At 42.3% G+C, this 16,791-nt stretch overlaps 1 protein-coding gene across 2 annotated transcripts in view; it reads right to left on the bottom strand.

Annotated features, from left to right (window-relative positions):
• CASP6 (caspase 6) overlaps positions 1-16,791 on the bottom strand; it is an 82,349-nt gene that overhangs the window by 22,462 nt on the left and 43,096 nt on the right. Inside the window, exons 5-10 of one of the 2 annotated variants that reach the window (XM_033956128.1) lie at positions 12,186-12,262; positions 10,724-10,899; positions 6,628-6,787; positions 4,284-4,467; positions 3,515-3,605; positions 1,844-3,012 (exon numbers count right to left, since the gene is read on the bottom strand). In XM_033956128.1, the coding sequence (XP_033812019.1) occupies positions 3,527-3,605; positions 4,284-4,467; positions 6,628-6,787; positions 10,724-10,899; positions 12,186-12,262 (676 nt within the window). In that variant the 3' untranslated portion in view covers positions 1,844-3,012; positions 3,515-3,526. Of the gene's footprint in view, positions 1-1,843; positions 3,013-3,514; positions 3,606-4,283; positions 4,468-6,627; positions 6,788-10,723; positions 10,900-12,185; positions 12,263-16,791 lie in introns of those variants that run through there. The other variant, XM_033956137.1, reaches the window with a different exon arrangement.

Raw genomic sequence — 16,791 nt, 5'->3', positions numbered from 1 at the left:
GAAGTGAGCCTATATCCTGCCACTTCACATTAGGGCTGGTCTCTGGAGGTGGGGCCTGAAACTTACATGAGTGAAGGCATGTGAGTGGCATAGCAAGCCTATTGAAACTGGAGCATAGCCAGATCCTAACCAAAGATGCTAAGAAAAACGGGATACCAGATAACTGCGGTGATCGATGGTGAATATGAAGCTACCCTAAATGTATGCCATGAGTAAGAGCACAAATATAATATTAATAAGATTATTAATTTTCATGATTCCCAATACGTGATACTTTCAAGTGAAAGGCCTAATTAGCAAGAAATATTAGGGAATGCAAGAACACCAGGTTTAGCACATAAGGAAATAAATTATGAAGGGAAAATTAATTTTCCCATTTTACCTTTGCTTAAAAGTAGAATAGATACTATTGTTTCTGAAATACTGGCTGGCAAAGAAGCATATTTTGACTCCAGAGTAGCAGATGTATTTAGAAGGGAAGGTGAATGGGTGACAAATACTGTACATAATTATGAACTAACGCTACGATATGATCAGTTAATGTTACATGTCATTAATGATATCACAAAGAATTAACTTTATCGCATTGATTTAAAAACCACATCACATTCTGTACCCTTAGATAGAAAATAGTGTAAATTTTGAAATGAAACAATGTGTCTTTAGTACTGTTGAACTTGTGATTCCTGCTAGTCAAGCTCCCTTTTCAGTATGTTTACAGAATGTTAATGTGTTGCAGTGAGCAACTGAATTTTGAAATAATAACTTGCATTCTGTGGCAGATCATATTGAAGCTACCACTGCACTCCATGGGTGGGATGCTATTACTAGAGGCTGTGATATGGCACAAAAGATGTTTAGCTATTAGGAGGACTTTTTATGGGAACAGACTTAAGAATCCAAGGGTGGAATGTTATGCCAGTTATGCCCCAGCATATTACTGATAATTTTGTTTATGTATTCTCAAGTCTGCTGACCCAGCATATTACTGATAAGTTTGTTTACTAATATGTATTCTCAAATCTGCTGACCTGAACTCCTGACCCCCAAGACCAGATGGTCTCTACAATAACATTGCTTATTGTAGATCCTAACCTCTTTGATCTGACTTCTTTGATCACACCAAAAGGACAGATGGCCTCTGTAACACCTTCTTGATAGCATCAAAGAGACAGTGCAACACCTATCCTGACTTCCTTTATTTGAATGACAACTGGATACAACACCTCCTTGCCGCTCAAATAACCTCAGTAAAGACAGATGGGAAACTACATCAAAAAGAAAGGGACAGTAAACATCCTAACCTCCTTGATCTTCAAAGGGACAGTGAAACCAGTCTCATGGGAAAACAATTTCTGCAAACACCTCCTTCTGACATCCTGACCTGGGTATTGTCAAAACACAGAACCAAAGAGCAGGACTAATTGTAACAGCAGGACCAGCTGTTTATGCTTTTACTATAAACTCCGCAGTGTGCATCCTATATAAGACCGGGATTCTGACCCTGACAGTAGAATCCATGACGGTTGGCCACGTCTCACGGGACAGTCCTTTGGTCTTTCCATCCATCTATTGTAGGGGTTCACAATAGTGAGGATGGGGTCTGGGGTCAAGGTGAGGATAATTTATATTTAATTCTTATATGTGTATAATAAAGTGTTATTGTTTATGCTTTATATTGTCTGGGTGCTTTCCTGAGTGTTACTGATCATTCCACCTGTCAGAAATTAGTGGCATAACAGCATCCCAAGTCCTTTAAATTTTCTTCACACTTCTACCTCTAACCCTCTGTTGTAGTTCCTTCCTATTTCTCCTACTGTAAACCGCGTCGAGCTCTACGAACGTGGAGATGATGCGGTATACAAACCTAAGGATTAGATTAGATTAGATTAAAATAGGTGAGAATTATGTCAAGCAACCTTTCTTTGCCCTTGTGATTAATTATCTACACTTTTTTTCCCTTCACAGGTATTTAATGATACAACTGTACATGGGTGAGTTTAGGCTCTCTTTTACACAGAGAAATTAACCAATCAACTCTTCATTGTCTCAATCCATCTTCCTTTCTCTTCATACATCTCATTGAACTGCAGCTGCCTGATTTCATGCTGTTTTCCTGGCCTGTCCAATTAAAATCTTATACCATTTTTCATCTTGTGCTTATATAGTTTTAGATTATACATCTCAGGGCCTATACACCTTTACTAAGTCACCTTGTTCTTATTTTGAAAGGGAATGGCAGGGCCCATTCAGCACTACCTCAAAAGAGAAACCCACACAGGAAACCTATAAACCAATATAAACTTTTTAAATAAACTATAAAATATATGTTTTAAAACTTTGCAAACAAACTATATACAAAGGGGAAGAGAGGGTGTGTGGGTAAGAGAGGGTGGGGTGGGTGTCCCCCCACCAAGAGCAGCTTGAGCTACCTCAGGAGGAGTCGGGAGGTATGGAAACAGCAAGTCATGGAGAGAACGCAGGCAAATGGGTGGACGCATGCCCTCCCTCCTCATCATTGAGTCGGAGGGCATGCTCCACCCTAGCCAGCCGTTCCCTCAATTAGGGTGACCAGGGCCTCCTCTATCACCCTCAACCTCTCCAGCACAGCCCCTAATCCTGGAACTGTCTGGGTTGGAGAGGTTGAGGGTGCATGGAGGAGGCCAGCCTCCTCCTGAGGCTGGTCATGCTGCTCTGGGGGGGAGCCAGATAGGGAAGGGGATGGGGTGGGGTGTAAAAATAGAAGGGACGGAGAGGAGGGGGAAGGGGTGTGGGATGGCCGGTTTCGGGACAGTGCCCTCGCCCAGGCCTCGGCCCTCGCCTGGGCCTCAGCCTCATCTGCCTCCCAGGCCTCAGCAAGCTCCTGGGCCTCCGCCATCTCCCGGTCCTGCTCCTCCTCCTGATCCTCCAGCACCTCTGCCACTGGAACCTCCCCCTCCTCAGCCTCCATGGCCACCTCATGGTCGGCTCCTGGACTCTCAGGGGGTGATTGTCCTGCTGCTGCTGCTTCATCTAGACAGGAAGGAAACAGGATACCATCAGGTAGGTGAAGTTGACTTTTGAACATGACATTCTTTTACTGCTTTCTTTCCTTGAAATATTAGTAAAACTGCAAAGCATCCACCTCCTAAAAGGAACTTTATTAACATTTGGGAGACAGGCAATACCCTGTGATGTCTGCAAGCCCTGCTGCTAGCTCTACTTGTGCCGAAGCAGTGCCTCTTTTTGAGGAATGAGATAGAATCTTAAAAATCTTCACAACAGACAATGAGTTCTACTAGATTTCTACTATTACACCTTGCCCACATTTGGCCATGAAATAATTCTGGTCCTCGACATTTCCTTCTAGACAAGGTTTTCAGGATATGCATGAGAGATTTGCATACCAAGAAGGCAGTGCAGGCAAATCTCTCTCATGCATATTGTTTTAGGTGAGGCAAAATCTTTGGACATGATTTAATGAAAAGGTTATGTCTACTGTGCTTGCTGAATGGTTTCCAATATTATTACTCACCAGCTTGATCGGCTAGTTTGCGCCGCACCCCCTTGAGAAAGCCCTGCTTCTCCCGTCGCAGGAGCTGGCCACGTTGGCGTAGGTCTTCCATCTGCATAACAGAGAAGGAGAGGGGGAGAGAGAGGATGAGTGTCATATCGCAGTGTGACCTAACGGTTTTATTTATATCTTGACCTCTGTATCACAGAAAAATGGGTGACAAAGATATGCTGGCCTTCAGTGATAATAGGATAAGGAGGACACATGGATGTTGGCAGGACACAATGCTGTGGCCTAGACTATGGGAACCAACATGAATAAATGTATCATTATTCCAACAGTTTAAATAAATATCGTCAGGCTTCTTCTCTTATCCTGGTGTGGCAATTAAATGGGTTGGCCAGGATGAGAAGCAGCAACAGCATGGTGATGAACTTACAAGCTCAAGCTGCTGAGGGTGTGCTGTGATATATTGCTGTATACATATGCCAAAAAGAAACTACAGGTACATATATGTAATCAGCCAGCCATTTCAATATTTTCATGTTATATTTTTTTCCACAGTGGATTTCAATAAGTGTGTATTATAAATGAGCTGTTTGGAATCATTTACATGTAGCACAGAGATTAAAAGCCACACTTTATGAATGAACATGATGAAGAAGTGGAGGTTGCAAGTTCAACTCCCACTCTGCTACCTTTATAGGGGGGGAGGGGTTTCAAAACAAAACAATATTCTGTACAGCTTTATGTAAAGAAAATGTTTACTTTAGTTAATATGAATACTTACATTCCTGGGAAAGGAAGCCAGGCGATTATACCTCCTGGTGAGGCGCTCCCAGGAGGCTCGAAATTGCAGGAAGGTCCTCCCCTTCCTGCTATCTTAAAATAGTGATGTTCCTTCGGGAGGAACAGTGTGGCTAGGAGGCGGGAGTCTTCAGAGCCGAAGTTGGGGTTCCTCTTGGCTGCCATTTCTGCAAAATGAATTGCGCTGTAAAAATCGGCGATTCTGTGACATCACAACGCTGAAACGGTGTGATGTCACTTGGCGCCGCTTAGGCGTGCTTATAGATCCGCAATGGCGCTGATCACAAAAAGCAAATGATGCCGTTTTTCCGCGGAACAAAATGAAATTTATAATGACACATGAAAGTGACAGTGTGAACATGATTTCCATTCCACTCACTCACATCCTTCAGTTGACACAGTACTCATTTGAATAAGACTTACAAAATACAGAGCAATCCCATCTAATCTTCATCTCAAAAAGCACATTAGCAATACAACACACAATACATTAGAAAGTTGAGCTTGCGTTTGATTAAAAAACATCATAATTTGACTCCATGTTACATTTATTGAACCATATTTGAGAATATGGGTTTTGCATCTGTGACAGCAGTGCTTTAAACCATTGAGCTACCAGTCTTTTGTCTCAACTAACTGTGAGATGATAGCTAAGCAGATTATACCTTAGCACATCACTAAGGTATGCTATGACATGGGAGCCAGAGACACTGGAGCAAAAGATGCTGTAGCTCAGTGAGTAAACGCGCTGTACCGATCTTCCAGAGGTTGTGAGTTCAACTCCTGGCTCGTCTTTTACTTGTGGCATCCTACCTTCCAGGTGCACTTTGATGATGTAGCAATGAGGTCAGCATTGTGCTGTTGACTACTTCCTTTTCCTATGAACTAGAAGCCACATTCAGGTTTTTATTCTGTTTTTAAGTTTGGCCAGTGTAAATTATGGAATTTGCCATTGGTCTGAAGAATGAGCTGATTGTAGCAATGTTTTAAGACCAATAGAGTGTTATTTAGAGCAAGATATCACTTCTAAACTATCCTCTCTCAAATAATGTCTCTGGGAAATCCAGAAAAAGCTCATTGGATGACTTAGGGTGCCTTTCCTGCCATTCTTTCTGGAACTTAAACTAGGTTTATCAGAAGCCTATATGGTGTTCACAGTCCTATCCTTTCCACTTCTAATAGGAGTTGATTATAACATTGCTGTGCAACGTTCTCTGTAGCATACATCTACAGTTTCCCACCTTCCATACTGATAATTTAAGTTCAACACCCACTCGGTACGTTTCATCTTCTAGTTCTCCTTTTAAACATAACATATTGTTTTATTTTTTATTAATGGTAAACTCTACAATTCTGAGATCATAAAGGAAAAAGATACAACACAGCAGTGTTTTCTGGCTCCTAGCAGAATTAACTGCCATTCCCTACCTATAAGGTGTAGCATAATCAAATCAGAATTGCTATGATTGCATGGTTCGTTATCTAGCACAGCGGATTGGACTGAAGATTAGCATGTCATCCTTTTTCAATATACTCACTGATATTCCCAGATCAACTCCCACTAAAAACTAATATATTACAAAAAATATATAGTTTACAAAATGGTATACTGTGTTTTGATTATCCTTTTAATGATCCTATACTTTGGGTTAATTATGTGAAAGCTTACAATGCTGAAATACCAGTAATGATAATAAATCAGTAAAGAGTACCTCTTTATATATATATATATATATATATATATATATATATAAAACATCGTAGAGACGTCTATCTGGCGTCTAAGAACGGCCATGTAGAAACGTCTAGATGACGTTTCAGAAAGTCGCATCTAACTTGCGCTCAGCGTCTATACAGACATCTAAGTATCGCTAATTGATACTTACGCTTTCTGGACGTCTAAAGCACGCCTACGTTTAGACGCAGTAAAGAGAATCTACCCCTCAATGCTAAGGCGCCCATAGAATTTAATGGGCACCTTAGTAAAAGGACCCCTTTGTGACACGAGGGTTATAGAAGCTTGAGTGGCAGTAAAGGACACAACTAACCAATTGACTAGGGTAGGTGTGGTGAAACTGAAAAAGCTTGAGTGCTGCTTTACATTTAGGAAGGCTGGAGATCTCACCCCTTATCACAATAAATTCATTCATAACTCCTCATCCTAATCATAAAAGAAACCTAGTTATGTGCCTGACTTAATCCTGCTTGTCAACAGAAAAATAAAATTTACTTTGCATCTAAATCACCGAGTCCCTCTCCTAACTCTATGAATATGACCTTCACGGTGTCTTATTGTATTTTATGAATAAATATAAAGAGAGCCGTACCTTCTGCTACAGAGTAACACATGACAAAATCTGCCCCAGCAGGTAAGGTGTGCACCGAAGCTGCATCCACTTCCACTTCATTTGTGGTTGGTTTCTCGAGCCTGTTGTCAACTGAATCTGTGCAAATGACGGGGTCATCGTGTTTCTCTCCTCGACAGGCCTACAAAAGAACAGCACAGGCAGTTTATTTTCCCACCTAGTGAAGGCTGACAGTTTGAAGTGTTGACAAAGTGCTGCTCAGTTCTCCCAACATGTATTCCTGTTCTTGAATGCAGTGGCACTTAAATCTCTCTGTACAAATAGGTTCTCCTCTCCTCCTGGCTCTCATCTCTCTCACGTTCTTCCTTTCCCCTCCAGACTCCTACTCTCCAATCACTGGCAATTCTTGTCTTTCATATTCCTTGGGTCCCAGGCTCATCTCTCATCACTACCCTTTCCTATTTTGCCTGCACTCCTACCTCCAGAATTTCAGCACCCCAGCGCCTTTAAACACCTATGCACCAGTCTTATCCAACTGAACATAGTAATTCATCAAAGTCATTGGTTTTCTGTTCTTAAATATCATGGCAGATGGTAGAGTTTCAGTAGTGCAATAATAGATTCAAGCACTTCATTATTAAGAGCCTTGCAAAATAATGCAGTGAATACAGGATAGATGTTATATGCTTGAACTGAATAGCACCAACTAATAATCTTGTGGCTGTGTTTTGAGCAATCTATAATGGTCCAACTGTAACATTCTAATCCTCAATATATGGAGTCAAAGACCAAAATCTCTTAAAAATTGATGAATATAGAGGAGTCCTTTAACATAAATCCACTGTGCTTGTATATGCTATTATCAATCTATGTATATGATGTGGACATTTATGTTTTCTTATAGGCTGAAAGACCTCAAGTGTTCACAGCTGACTGGGTTTGAAAATCGTCTTGCCCAGACAGCCAAAAGTGAACTATCACTGGTCTTTAATTGCCTATCTAATACAGGTATATCCTCTTTTTATATTTCTCTGTTACAATATTTTTTTGTTTTTTATATCATTTTTTCTATAGTGGTATACTTATAGTGGCAGAAATCTGTCAGTTTTCTCTCAAACCAGTGTTCTATTTTCAGCTTATTACTTCATCAGAATCAGCTTAAATATATAAAGCAAATTGTACTTAGCTTATATAGAACCGTGGAACTGACAGTTCTTTGCAATAGGAGACTATGAAGAGTAAATCAATTGGTATTTTTTATTTCTTCTGAGTTGTTAATCCTTTAAATTCACTCTTTGGTGATCTTGCGCTCAACCCTTAATTTCACTCAATTAAGGGTTCATAGACAACAACGTGGAAGACAAAGGCGCGCGTCGAAGAAAATTACTGTTTTTAGGGGCTCTGACGGGGGGTTTTGTTGGGGAGCACCCCCAGTTTACTTAATACAAATCGCGCCGGCGTTGTGGGGGGTTGTAACCACCCACATTTTACTGTAAACTTAACTTTTTCCCCTCCTCTCCCTCAGCCGATGTTCTAGCAAAATTCTTCAACGATAAGGTTTTTTCCTTGAGATGCTCTTTCCCTCCTTCAGTTTCTAACAACTCCCTAGTGCCCACCGATTCCACTCCCACCCTAATGGTCTCCAACCCTATCCCAGCTGACAGATCCTGGACCACCTTTGAGCGCGTATCTGAATTCCTGGTCCTCAATCTCTGCCTCAAACTGAAATCCTGTAATTGCTCCTTGGACCCATTCCCCTCCTACCTATACGAGAACATTCCCGCTCAGTCTATTTCTTCTATCACCATTCTCATAAACTCTGCCCTTCAGTCGGGCCATTTCTCCCCAGAAATGGGTCATATCACCTTGACCCCACTACTGAAAAAATCTGACCTTGACCCTTCCATACCATCCAGCTATCGCCCAATTGCAAATATCCCTCTCCTAACCAAGATGCTAGAGTCCATCATTTCTTCCCAACTCTCATCATACTTAGAGAGATTCTCTATTCTTTTACCCTATCAATATGGCTTTCATCCTAACTTCAGCACCGAATCCCTACTGTCTTCCCTGATTTCAAGGGTTCAACAACTTCACTCTCGAAACAAGTTCGCCGTCCTACAATTTGACCTTTCCGCTGCTTTCGATGTTGTTCACCATGATATTCTTGTTTACCAACTCTCTGAGATAGGTATCAACTCCACAGTCCTAGGTTGGTTCTCTAAATTCCTCTGCTCTCGTTCTTACATTGTTAACATGAATGGCACCTCATCCTCCCCCTGGAAACCGAATTGTGGAGTCCCGCAAGGCTATCCACTATCCCCTATCCTTTTCAACATCTATATGTCCTCCCTAAAACTCCTCCATTTATCCCCCCTTGAAACAATTTACACTTATGCAGACGACATCCTCGTCCTCCTCGAGACCGATTCGAACCTCACCGACCTGTCTAAGAACATATCCTCTTGTATAATGAACCTACAATCCTGGGCCCACACTGTGCAAATGAAATTGAATGAGTCCAAAACAAGATTTCTTTGGCTCGGTCCAAAACTAGATCACCTACCCACCTCCATCCCACTACCCTCTGGCTCCTCTCTGCAGCTTGAGTTCTCGAGCAAGGTCTTGGGCATCATTATTGATTCCACATTGTCCTTCAATGACCACCTCCAATCCTTGGTAAAAAATTGCTTTTTCAGCCTTCACATGCTGAGGAAAGTTAGATCCTGCTTCCATCAAAAACATTTTTCCCTCCTTGTCCAATCCGTCATCCTCTCCAGATTGGACTATTGCAACTCTATCTACTTAAGCCTAACTAAGAAAAACCTTCACAGACTCCAACGGATTCAGAATGCTGCGGCCAAGCTCATTTTCGCTAAAAGTAAATTTGACCATGTCTCCCCGCTCCTGGCCAAGCTCCACTGGCTTCCGATAATCGCCAGGGTCCACTATAAATGTGCCTGTTTAACTTTCAAAATCCTATATGGTATCCTCCCTCCCTTTATCCCTCTTTCTTGGAATTCCTCAAACCTTGAGCTCTGGAACAACCTTACCTCCCCTCTTCGGAACTTGAACTCTCTCCAAGTTTTCCGCAAACATCTGAAAACCTGGCTTTTCTCAAAAAATGTAAGTCTCCCTCCAACTTAGGACTCAAGGAAACTTTTATATCTTGGCATCCCAAGTCCTCTAAATTTTCTTCACACTTCTACCTCTAACCCTCTGCTGTAGTTCCTTCCTATTTCTCCTACTGTAAACCGCGTCGAGCTCTACGAACGTGGAGATGATGCGGTATACAAACCTAAGGATTAGATTAGATTAAAAAGTGAAGTTTTCAGTAAAATGTGGGGGGCTACAACCCCCCACAACGCCCCCACAACGCGGCACAATCTTTATTAAGTAAAGTGGGGGGGGTTCCCCCCCACACCCCTCCCCCCGTCGGAGCCCTAAAAACAGTAATTTTCTTCGGCGTGCGCCTCCGCGCTGCGCTCAATTGTCTGCTCGCGCCTTTGTCCCGGCGCGCTTTTGACCTGACACCCAATTAAGAGCTTCATCAAGAGGCTGGTTAAGAAGTCCTTATTGCTCTTCCTGAATTGCTATTGGAAACATTCCGCTATTTTATTGTGACAAGAATCTTCTGCTAAGGGACACGTCTTCCTTGCTAACACTATTGCAAAAAAGTTTTCTTCTCTCTCTGTAAAACTACCATCATTTGAATGTCCATACAAAAATTATTGTTGCTTTTTCAAGACCTGAATTTGGTATTGGACCCCTGATGCATGCAAATATTGCAGAACATGGCCATGCCAATCATTGGAATCAGAACACCAAAACATTTATTGCAAAATCCAACTCTGTTCCCCTCAGTCTCATCTTCTTGGTCATTCCTATTACTCCTGTGTGTTTTTCCTTATGTCTACAGGTCTGGTTCTTCTCCTTTATCTGCTGACTAGAAACTTACCCTACTATGAATAGTTTATCCCAGCACTAATGGTGTCACAAACAAACGTTCTTTTTTGAAAGGTGAAGAGAATGAATTGTACCGTTAGAGAGTCTGGTTTCAACAGCATAAAACACAATCACAATGCTCTCACTTCCAGAACATTCAAATGTATCTTACCTGAACAATGAATATTTTGGGTTTTCCTACTAAACTCGGGCACTTGTCTCCTTTGAACATATTGGTTATCATATTAATTTCAATTTTTGCATCGAAAGCATAAATATGATTGTCTTCCCCGTGGCTTAGGAATACACACAGGAAGCAGTCAGCGTCAGAGTGGTCTTCTGTTGATGCTGGGAAGTGCAAAGCAAAACATAGTAACACAAGACATTGATTTTTTTTTTTTTTTTTTTTTAATAGTAGTTAGTGCATGCTTTTCCAGTGGTAGTTCAAGTCAAGTTATATTCAGGTATATCAGATATTTCCCTGTCCCTGTAGGGCTTATAATCTATGTCTGTACTGCAGGCAATGGAGAGTTAAGTGGATTGCCCAAGATCACAAGAAGTGCCAATAGGATTTGAACCCTGGTCTCTTTGATTCAGAGCCTGCTACTTTGATCACTTGGCTCCCCTCCCCCCATTCTAAGACAACAGATAAAAATCAAAGTGGACCAAACAGCTCAAGATATTCTATTAATTTATATCCTCCAGGGAAGCATTTTCAGAAATGTTCCCTGTTCCACATGCAGGATGCAAGAGAAAGGCAGAGATCTAAAGTCTCAATGCTTGGTTGAGACAATGATGCAAGTATGAGGGATTTAGATTTATGAGGAACTAGACAACCTTCTGGGAAAGGTTAGCCTATTCCAAAAGGACAGACTTCACCTTAACTGGGATGGAACCAGGCTTCTTAAACTAAGATGGGAGGGTGGGAAAGCCAGAGGGTTCGGTATGGAGTATCCTTGAAGATACTATTGAAACAGGATATTTAGGGAGTCCCGAAAGAGAGGTTTCAATAATGGTGAAAGAAAACCTGACTTAGTGGGGATGGGCGGACCCGCTATGCCTTAGGCCTGATTGGTCCAGGCCTTAGGCTTTGGCGGGATGGGCCGGGAAGGGGCGGGCCCGCCTCATTTCGTCTGGCCAAAAGAAAAGGTTAGTTTGGTGGGGTCTTTTAGTGTGACTTAGGGCTCCTTTTACTAAGCTGCCGCGCACGCTAGACGCTAACATTGAGCTGGCATTAGTTTCTGGCGCATAGCGCGGGATTAGCACGCACTAATCTGCAGCGTGTGCTAAAACTGCTAGCGCAGCTTAGTAAAAGGAGCCCTTAATCAAATAATCACATTATAGTATGCAAAGTTGCTTTGAGATGTTCTTCTGGATTTGTGATTGGATCGGTGCACTCTACAACACTGACAAGCACAGAAACATAATCAAAACCCTGATTAAAACTGTTGCTAGTAGCATTGCACATTAGCACATTATGATAACGCAGGTTATGCTTTCCATGAACAGCGTGCAACAGCCTCCTATAAGACATGACAAGGCACGCCAGTTCATGGCTTGCCTCCAAATTGGCAAGTGCATTATTCTTATAAGTGGATTGAAATGTATATCCAGGTAAGTAGCAAGATGCATACCTGTATGAAGTTTTTGAAGCACCTCTTCGGCTCGGAGATTATCAAACCATGACACTTCAAAACCTAGCTCTCTCAGCCTAAGGAGCAGAGAAAACACACTTCAGTATTACAATGCAAACTTTACAGCTCTATATAGGGTAGCTAGAAATCACACAAAAACTAGAATCTATTGATGGTTTAGAACAGTATTTCCCAACACACAGTAAGCGTACCCTTAGGAGTATGCACTTTGGCTGTCGCTGCCGAGCATCCCATGCTCTCTTTATTCGCATTATTGCCTGCCCCTCTCCACCGAAGCTGCTACCACCACCGAGGATCCCATGCCCTCCTTCCTGCCCACCTCACTCCACCAAAGCCAACCCAGAAAGCTTCCCTCTGATGTCAGATCTGACTTTGGAGGAAAGCCTTCTGGATCAGCAGAGGATCCCAGTTACCTCCTTCCAGGTGGGCTGTTCCTCCCTGTCTTCAGTGGCATTTGTTGCAAGGGCGCATCAGCAGTTCTTTAATGCTGCGCATGGCTTACCCAGAAACCTTCTTGCTGATGTCAGAGGAAAGGCTTGTGGGTCAGTCACGTGCAGTGTGTGAACTGCTGCCCGCGCATCCCTGCAACAAGTGCCGCTGAAGGCAGAAGGAAGAGCCTAGCTGGACAGCCCGGACGGAATTCACCCATGAATACTAAAAGAACTTAGAGACGAAATAGCGGAGTTATTGCAGCAGATTTGCAACCTATCCCTGAAAACAGGGGTAATACCAGAAGACTGGAGGATAGCAAATGTTACACCTATCTTCAAGAAGGGATCCAGAGGCGACCCGGGGAATTATAGACCGGTCAGCTTAACCTCAGTTCCGGGAAAGATGGCCAAATCATTAATCAAGAACAGTATCAGTGAGCACATAGAAAAAAATAAGCTGATGAGAACAAGCCAGCATGGTTTCTGTACTGGAAGATCTTGCCAAACAAACCTCCTGCACTTCTTCGAGGGGATAAGCGAACATTTGGACAAAGGTGACCCCATAGACATAGTATACCTGGACTTCCAGAAAGCCTTCGACATGGTACTTCATGAGCGTCTTCCAAAGAAACTGTGGAACCACGGGGTGGAAGGGGAAATACACAGATGGATCAGAAACTGGCTGGCAAATAGGAAACAGAGGGTAGGAATAAAGGGACACTATTCTGACTGGAAAGGGGTCACAAGTGGCATCCCACAAGAGTCAGTGCTGGGACCACTGCTATTCAATATATTTATTAATGACTTGGAAAAAGGGACAAAGTGTGAAGTTGTAAAATTTGCGGATGACACAAAACTCTCCGGTACGGTTAGATCTGTTGAGGAATGTAAAGAACTCCAAAGGGACCTGAACAAACTGACTGAGTGGATGAATAAATGGCAGTTGAGCTTCAATGTGGAGAAATGTAAAGTTATGCACATAGGGAAAGGGAACCCGATGTATAATTACACAATCGGGGGGATGACATTGGGAAAAGGCAACCTAGAAAAGGACTTGGGGGTTTTGGTGGATAAAACAATGAAACCGGCAGCACAATGCGCAGCGGCCTCAAAAAAGGCGAACAGAATGTTGGGCATTATCAAAAAAGGTATCACTACCAGAACCAAGGAAGTTATCCTCCCGCTGTACAGGGCAATGGTGCGACCGCATCTGGAATACTGTGTCCAGGACTGGTCGCCATACCTAAACAAAGATATGGCGATACTCGAGAGGGTCCAGAGAAGAGCAACAAAAATGATAAAGGGCATGGAAAACCTCTCATATGCGGAGAAGCTGGGGCTCTTTTCCCTGGAAAAGTGGAGACTTAGAGGGGATATGATAGAAACTTATAAGATCATGAAGGGTATGGTGAAGGTAGAGTGAAACAGATTCTTCAGACTGGCGGGGGCAACAAAAACTAGAGGGCACTCAAAAAAATTGAGGGGAGATAGGTTTAGAACAAATGCTAGGAAGTTCTTCTTCACCCAGAGGGTGGTGGACATCTGGAATGTGCTTCCAGAGGAGGTGGTTGAGCAGAGTACGATTTTGGGTTTCAAAAAAGGATTGGACGAGTTCCTGAAGGGAAAGGGAATCCAGGGGTATAATTAGAGGGTTACTATACAATACAAAATGCCCTTGAGTAATAGATCACTACAGGTCATTGACTTGGGGGGCCGCCGCGGGAGCGGACTGCTGGGCGTGATGGACCTATGGTCTGACTTGGCAGAGGCAATGCTTATGTTCTTATGTTATCTCAAGCAAGTAAGGGAGAGAGGGAACATGATCTGGAACAAAGGGAGAAAGGAGGGTGGGGAGGAGCGCACTGGGCATGGGAGGGGCACAATTTTGGGAGAAAGGCTGGAAGGGGCACAAACTCGGGACACAGAAGGAAGGGCAAGGCATGAACATGGGACACAGAAGGGAGGGAGGGAGGAAGGGGGCACTAACTTGAGACATAGGAGGGAGGGAATAGAAAGGGAGAATTGTTGGGCATGAGTGTGTGGAGTGAGAGGGAAAGAGATGGTGCACATGGGGAAAGGAAGAAAGAGGAGAAGGGCATAGAGAGAGAGGAGTGAGATAGAGATGCATGGGAAATAGAAGGATGAGGGAGAAATGTTGGATATGGTGGCAGAGAGGAAACAGAGGGATAGATTAAAGGGGATGCAAGGGGGAGGAAAGTTGGACATACTGATGGAGGGAGATGTGGCATTGTACTGGAGACGGGTGATAGAAGGAGAAATGGGCATAGGGCTGGTAGGCAGTGGTGAAAAATGCTGCACATGATCTGAGGGATAAGAGAGAGAGAAATGTTGGATGTGGCAGTAGAGGGAGTGGGAGAGATGCACCCTGGATCTCTCTCTCTCTCTCTCTTTCCCCACTATCTTTGCAGCAAGGGAGGAAATGAGAGGACAGTGAGAGAGAGGGAGACATGTTGCCAGTGGGGGTGAAGGAGAGAGGAAGAAAAGTTGGACTCATGGAGGGACAGAGAGAGAGAGAGAGATGTTGGTTGGAGAGGAAGTGTGCAGGAGGCAGAAAGAAAGAAATAATGGATGAACAGTCAGAAGGAATTGCAACCAAAGACTCATGAAATCATGACAACAAAAGTAGGAAAAATGATTTTATTTTCAATTTAGTGATCAAAATGTGTCAGTTTTGAGAATTTATATCTTCTGTCTATATTTTGCACTATATTTGTCTATTTTTCTATAGTTGTTACTGAGGTGACCTTGAATATTTTAAAGTCATCTGCCTTGATCTCTTTGAAAAAAAACCCAGAATATAAATGATAATTAACATTTTCTCTGCGTACAATGTGCTTTGTTGGGTTTTGTAAAAAAAAATTTTGTGGTTACCATTATATATTAATATCCTGATACAAAATCTACAATTTAATCTCAACTGTGCTGATGAAGCTTGAAAATTGCTGATGATGCAACACAACACATTGCTGATGATGCAATAGGCCTACAGAGAACTGCATATTCCAGCTCCGCCTCCTCACCCATAATAATTTAATTATATAATACATTATTACATCATTAAAATTAATACTTTAGCTTAAAAATCTAATTTGAGGCCAACTATTTTTATATTTCAGATTGTTATAACATTTACTCCACGCATTAGAAAATATAGCAAAAATGTTAATTTTTGCATTATAATTCTCTCTGGCCAAAAATCAGAGGGTTATACCGAAAAATTAAGGTCATTTATGAATTCAACGACCTCAAATCACTATAGAACACCCACTACAATTCATGCCCCAAACCTCTGTTGCACAGTGAAGTGGAACCAAAAAATGAAGAAACTTTGCCTGCACATGCATTTAAATATGATTCCTGACCTTTGACCTATCCTAAGGGCTTATGTACTTACACATATAGGGCCTGATTCTGTATAGGACACCTGTATCGGCAGCTGCCAATCATGTAGTGGCATCCTATTCAGAATTGGGTCTGCCAGTATTTTGCAGGCCTACATTTAAGGTGTCTGTTTCCCCTCTATTGAGATGCGTACCGAAGCTTAAGCCCACCCAAGGCCACTTCTGGGTGACACCACGCCCTGCATTGGGCATGGTTTAAGCTTGGCTGCATGTCTCCATAGACACACCACAGATGCCTTCCTCGCAGGCATCCTTCCTTGGCAGCATTTTTTTTTCTAAAAATGTGATTCTATTTAATGTTACCGCATGATGACTCTTGCTCAGACATTGGATACTAACTTGTATTCCTGCTGTTGAGGTATTTTATGTTTAGTTCTTTTTACCTGATATTTTGTTCTGTATTATTAAATGCCAATAAAAATTTTGAATTTTTTTTAAAAAAGTGCATCCTGATTGGCTGCTGGACGGCAAGTAGGACACCTACCGCTGCCTAAAATCGTGAGGTGTGGTTTGAGAATCAGCCCCATATAGCATAAGAATAGTGGGTCCTATGCCTGCCCTACATACATGCCTGGCCTACAGCAATCTTTTTTTAAAGACATGTAATGTTTATGTTTGTTTATGTTTATTTATTCATTTGATGAATCGCTTATCCATAATTTACTAAGCGATTTACAATAAAATACATAAGCATTTTAAAAAAACATATTAATAATATCAAGTAAAAGGTAA

This window comes from Geotrypetes seraphini, chromosome 1, assembly GCF_902459505.1.
Source record: "Geotrypetes seraphini chromosome 1, aGeoSer1.1, whole genome shotgun sequence".
In the NCBI taxonomy this organism is placed as follows: domain Eukaryota; kingdom Metazoa; phylum Chordata; class Amphibia; order Gymnophiona; family Dermophiidae; genus Geotrypetes; species Geotrypetes seraphini.
This window is presented reverse-complemented; position numbering and strand designations above follow the sequence as displayed.